Consider the following 6,104-nt stretch of genomic DNA (forward strand, 5'->3'; position numbering starts at 1 on the left):
ACAAAACCGAGTAAAAATAGTACCCACTCGAACACATCAACTCCCTTACCACTCGAATCAACAGGCTAATTCTAATATAAATTAAGATACAAGTTTATATAAGCCCACTCGACAATGGTAGGCTTGAATCTAAAATAACCAAAATTTACCAAAGATGAGACTTGAACCCAAGACCCACACACCCACACCCACACCCACACACCCAAAACACTTAACAACTGAAACATATATCCATTTGTAACAAATATTTATAAAAATAGAAATAAATTACTCTGGGGGTTACAAATTAAGGATTAAACAATTTTCATATAGGTTATGATTTTATTCTGTAAGGTTTATTTAACTTACTTTTATGATTTAAAGTAGAGTAAAGATAAATATAATATTATAAAATAAAATTTTAACATTAAAATAAATTAATTTAATAATGATATAAAATGTTGTTTTAATATTAAATATTTTAAAGATTAAATAATGTTAATATAATTAATTTTTTATTGTATTTATCGAGTGAGCCCAATAATTAATATTTCCCATTCTGTAGAGTAGATGCTAGCAACTAGTTTTAAAGAAAAGTAATATTATAATTTACACAAATGATAGAATCTGTTGTCAATTGATAAGTGTAGCATTGAAATATGGAATATAATACAAAGAAGGGAGTGCATACATGATCCATTTTTAAGGATGCAATTATTCCTAAATCTATTTATTTTTGGGTTATCCCTAAACGTAAACTGAAAATTTATGAAAGAAAATTAGAGATGTATGCTTTGCAAATAGCAAACTATATAACAACAAACCCAAAACACCAGTAAAAAAGAAAAATACAGAAGTTGCTTAAAACTCAAATCTCTTCATTTATTTATTTGTTTCAAAATTTTTTTTGAATGAAGGAGGAGGAGGAAGACGAAGATTGGGAGTCAAGTGAATGTCGAGCAAACTCCGATAGCATTTGAACTACCTCTCTCATGGTGGGACGTTCTATGCTATTTTCTTGTACGCATAACATTGCAATGAACAATAAGTGCATTGCCTCGTCTTTAGGCACTGATGTTAGCCTCCGGTCCACGATGTTACTAACTTCTTCTCTTCGACAATTTGTCGATCGTTTAGCCCATTGTACTATATCTACACCTTCTCCAAATTCACCCACCGGTTTTCGTCCGGTGATCATCTCTAAAAGAACTACCCCAAAACTATACACATCACTTTTTTCATCTACTCTCAACGTGTATGCATATTCTGAGATTAAAAAGAAAATAGCATTAATGTCAGGGAAAATAATTATTTAAATGAAGAGGAGAGAAGTTTGGTACATACCAGGAGCAATGTAGCCATAGGATCCTGCAATGGCGGACATGCACTCCGATGCACCTCCATCCACCAAGAATTTGGCTAATCCGAAATCTGCAACGTGTGCTTCGAAGCTTGAATCGAGCAAGATATTATTTGATTTTACGTCTCGGTGAACGATTAATGGAGAACAATCATGGTGAAGATAGCAAAGACCTTTAGCTGCTTCAACTGCAATTTTGTACCTCAAGTTCCATCCGAGGAAAGCACCTTTCTTTTTGCCATGTAATGCTTCACCGAGGCTTCCATTTCTCATGTACTCATAGACCAAGAGATTGGTTTCCTTGTTGGAGCAAAATGCTAGCAACCTGACGATGTTTCGGTGTCTGATGTTTCCCAATGTTTGGATTTCGGCTTGGAAACCATGATCGTGTCGACTTGTGCCAAGGCCGAGAAGCTTTTTTACCGCGATTTCCATACCGTTAGGCATTTTGCCATGATAAACAATGCCTGCACCTCCTCTTCCAATCACATTGCCATCCTTGACGCAGTCGAGGATTTCGGAAACGGTGAATTCGAGGTTTTGGAATGCTGTCATCTTCCAAGAATTTGAACCGTTCTTCTTGAATGACTTGGCTTTGATGATGGCGGCAGTGGCAAATATTAGAGAGCATATTAAAAGGCCTAATGCAAAGATTAGCTTGAAGTCCCTAGGGGCCTTTCTTGGGGTGCTTGTAACTGCAGAGAAATTGCAAGGGTTGTTGAGGAGAGAACCACAGAGTTGAGGATTGCCTGCAAAAGATGAAGCGTTAAAGACGGCAAACTGGCCGGACTCCGGCAGCTTCCCAGAGAAATTGTTGAAGGAGAAGTCGGCAACGGTGAGGCTTTTCATTGATCCAATGCTTTTGGGAATGCCTTCATTTAAATGGTTCCTCGATACATTCAAGTAACTCAGGATATGCAAATCGGAAATCTCAAGTGGAATTGAGCCAGAGAGGTTATTTAGGCTCATATCAAGGTATGTGAGATGAAAACAGTTCCCAATCTCTGGTGGGATAATACCAGAAAGTGAATTTCTACTAACATCAAGCTTCAAAACTTGCATGAGTTCTCCTATAGAAGGTGGTATAGGACCCGAGAATTGGTTTCCGCTAAGTAGAAGGATTTCGAGAGAAGACAAGTTGGAAAGTGAAGATGGCAATGGACCTGAAAGGAGATTGTTTGACAAATTGAGCTGGCCTAACTTAACAGGTTTAGACGACATGTTACCATTTTCAGCCAATGTTCCCGAAAGGTAATTGTTGTGCAACTCTGCTAAGTTTAGTTGGGGCAAGTAAATGAAGCCATTTGGAATGGTACCATTCAAGTAATTCTGCCCCAACCTTACTCTAGTGAGACTATAACATCTCCCCAGTTCTTCAGGAATGGACCCGAAAAGGAAATTTTTCATCAGGACCAATATCCTTAACTCATTCGAAGCACACAAGTGTGGAGGGATCGTACCAGTTAGCTTGTTGGACGATAAATCGAGCACTTGCAGCCTCCCGTTTCGACCGAGATTCTCAGGTATCACACCAGTAAAGTTGTTCATCCATAGCCCCAAGGTTTCTAAATTAGGCAAGTCAGCTACCAAATGTGGAATAGAGCCGTGTAGTGTGTTCATGAAGAGATTGAGAAGCCTGAGTTGCTTGAGATTGGTGAACTCAGGTGGGATTTCTCCACTGAGTGCATTGTGGGAGAGATCAAGGTTCACCAAGTTGGTCACGTTGCCTAGCTGCTTAGGAATTGGACCTGAGAGTAGATTGATATGCAGGTACAGAGTATCAAGCAACTGCAGCTTCCCCAACTCGTGAGGAATTGGACCATCCAATTCACAGCTTGAGAGATCCATGTGAACTAAATTTACTAAATTACCCAACTCTGAAGGGATACCGCCTTGGAAAACATTGTAATACCCCAAATAGATCTCTCTCAAGTTGACCAGGTTGCCTAACTCACCAGGAATTTTCCCATTAAGATCATTCCCGGCTAGTGAAAGATACTCCAACCCCACCAACGTGCCATAGCTTGGTGGGATTGTGCCATAGAAATAATTGCCACCAAGATCCAAGTACCTGAGTTTCTTCAATCCAACAACCCCAACCGGCAGAACAGCAGTGAAATTGTTGTTATAAGCATCAAACACTTCCAGGTTGCTGATGCTTGCATAGTTCCAATCCAGGTGACCATTGAACTGGTTGTTGGAAATGTTGAGAAACCGAAGGTCGCTTATATTGGCAATCTCAATGTTGCCAGTGAAGTTGTTGCCAGCAAGGGAGAGGTTGGTTAGCTTATCAAGCCTTGAAACCTGAGGTGAAACATAGCCGCACATATTCATATCTGTCAAGTCCAATGAAACAACTCGTCCCCCATAGCATTGTACGCCGGACCAGGAACAAACCGAACTCGGATTCGAAGAATTCCATGAGCTTAACAGGGATTCAGGGAACTGAAATCCATTCTTAAGTGCCACCAAGACATGAAAATCAGCATGTAATGAAGCAGAACATGAAGAAATAGTTAGATGAGAGAGTAATGTGAAAACAATGAGAGGGAACATGTTTGGTTTGAGAAAATATGTTTCAAGAGGATTGAGTTTGGAAGGAGTTGAAGCAAAGACAAAGGGATTTAAGCCTTCCAACATTAAAAGATTTTCTAGAAAAGTAGGGAAAAGTGAAGGGAATCTGAGAAACTTCAAGTGTGTATAGGCTTAAAGAATCAGACATGTTGATAGAAAGAGTCTTGATATACAAGATAGAAGCTGAGCCTCTCCTTTTTTGCTCTTCCTCTTTTCTTTTCTTTTCCTGTCTTTTCTCTCAGAGAGATTGAAATTCTGCTAGTCATGGAAGGTGTTAGCTATTCCTTCTTATCTCTCTACCTTAAGCTTCTTTAAGTAAAGTAGAACAAAAAGGAAAGACAAGGGATTTGTTTTAAAGGGTTTTACAAACTGAGTGTCCTTAATCAACCTTTAAAATGAAATGGGAACAACATTTAAATGAAAGAAGGAAAAAAGGGAGTTTCAGTAACAGAATTTTAAAGTTGAGATTATAGAGGAAGCCAAAAAAAAAAAAAGGAGGTAAAGTTGATGCACTCTTTCCTTTATTTATATGACAAAAAAAAAAGAATGCCCTTTAGCTTTAATCAAAACAATGATCTTTATTGCTTTGAATGAGAGATGATAGAATTGAAGTTTCAATCATTTTAAAATGGCTCAATTGCCCTGTTGCTTTTCATTAATTGACAACCATGTAATCCCATCTTGGTTTATCCCAATTATCAATGGAAATAAGTGGAATAGTAGTTGATAGTAAAGCCTTGAGAATGTTTCAAAATCATGGGTTTTACCACAGCAATGCAAGGATCTTCAGATCAAAAGATTCCATTTCTTACTATTTCAAACTACTTTTTATTCTTTGGATTTGTTGCAGATCTGGGTTCTTGTTAGTTTTAGCATTAAACAAATGTAAATGATCAGAATCTATATATAATTTCTGTGATGAGTACAGGGGTTCTAAACTTCAAATCAGTTTCATCAGAAAATGGAGCTCAAATATTCTTTTTGACATTAGTTTCATCATCTTGATTCTTGCACATGAAGTTATTAGTGTTATATATCATAGGTTAAAATAAGCTATATAAGTTTTTGTACTCTTGAAAGTCGAGAATTTAGTACTTATATTTTTAATTTTAAGAATTTAGTACTGTTTTTAGATTTCGAATTTAGGCTCAACTATTAATATTGTGTTAAATTTAAGTTCATTACTGACGTCGTTCTTAATTACATAGCTATCAAGTGAGTGTTTTTTATTATTTCTAAATGATACACTAACAAATTTAATAATGTTAAGAATTGAACTTGAATTTTAAAACTTAAAAAGTAAATGAACTAAATTCTGAAAATAAAAATAGAAAGACTAAATTTTAATGTTTAAAAAGTACAAAAACTTATATTTTAACCTATACTGTAAATATGAATTTTAACCATCCTAAACTTTCGTCCTTAATAACTCTCCGCATTGCATATGAAGTGAACCATCACCTTAATTTATTTCAACATTCTGTATAACTTAATTTGTCTTAAATAGAAATTAAAAAAACTGGCGGATAACCAAATTCAACAAAGAAATTCAATCGACAATAATATGCACGAGCAAGATAAAAGAAACTTGAATGGTGCATGCATGGACGTCCCAATTAAAAGGGATTTCACAATAAATATCAAAGTTCTGTTAGTCTTAAACTCTTGGGTCTTCACTGACGATTGCCATGACAACGTGACGGCCTCATAAATCTCCTCAACCATAGGTTCGACCAGAAATGGATTTAAAGTTTAAAAGGCATAGATATATAAATGTTGTTCGAGTATTCCCATGAAGAGTTTAGACAATCTAGTGGTAATCTTACATAAGAAGCAGTAGAGTGAGATTTTCAATCTTTGAGTTGGGAACATGTGCCTGCAACATAGCAGGTCGAAAGGATTAAAAAAGATGCTGATTATTAATATATCATTACAATGTTTGTTGAATGATCAATATATAATTATGTTGCATGAAAGGAAGGAACCATTGGAAGCTTTTTTTTCTCTCTCGAATTTCATTCTTGAACAATCTTTTTCCTTATCTTTTATTAAAAAAAAATATTAATTCAATTTGTCCTACAGAGCTGGGACCAACTGTATATATTAATGTGCAAATTTGAGCTTTAATGGAAGATGGAAAGTCTTAAAGAGAGGGCTGAAAAGTAAAAGCAAGTGTGTGTATATATATATA

The 6,104-nt window shown here is 36.1% G+C and overlaps 1 protein-coding gene across 1 annotated transcript; it reads right to left on the reverse strand.

Annotated features, from left to right (window-relative positions):
* Window positions 1-587: 587 nt before the first annotated feature.
* On the reverse strand, window positions 588-4,330 carry LOC105786101 (leucine-rich repeat receptor-like serine/threonine-protein kinase BAM1). Its single transcript, XM_012612384.2, has 2 exons — window positions 1,324-4,330; window positions 588-1,245 (listed from the first exon to the last, which is right to left on the reverse strand). The coding sequence occupies exons 1-2, from the start codon at window positions 3,977-3,979 to the stop codon at window positions 875-877; spliced, it is 3,027 nt and encodes a 1,008-aa protein (XP_012467838.2). The 5' UTR covers window positions 3,980-4,330; the 3' UTR covers window positions 588-874.
* Between the last annotated feature and the right edge of the window lie 1,774 nt (window positions 4,331-6,104).

This window comes from Gossypium raimondii, chromosome 1, assembly GCF_025698545.1.
Source record: "Gossypium raimondii isolate GPD5lz chromosome 1, ASM2569854v1, whole genome shotgun sequence".
NCBI lineage: Eukaryota > Viridiplantae > Streptophyta > Magnoliopsida > Malvales > Malvaceae > Gossypium > Gossypium raimondii.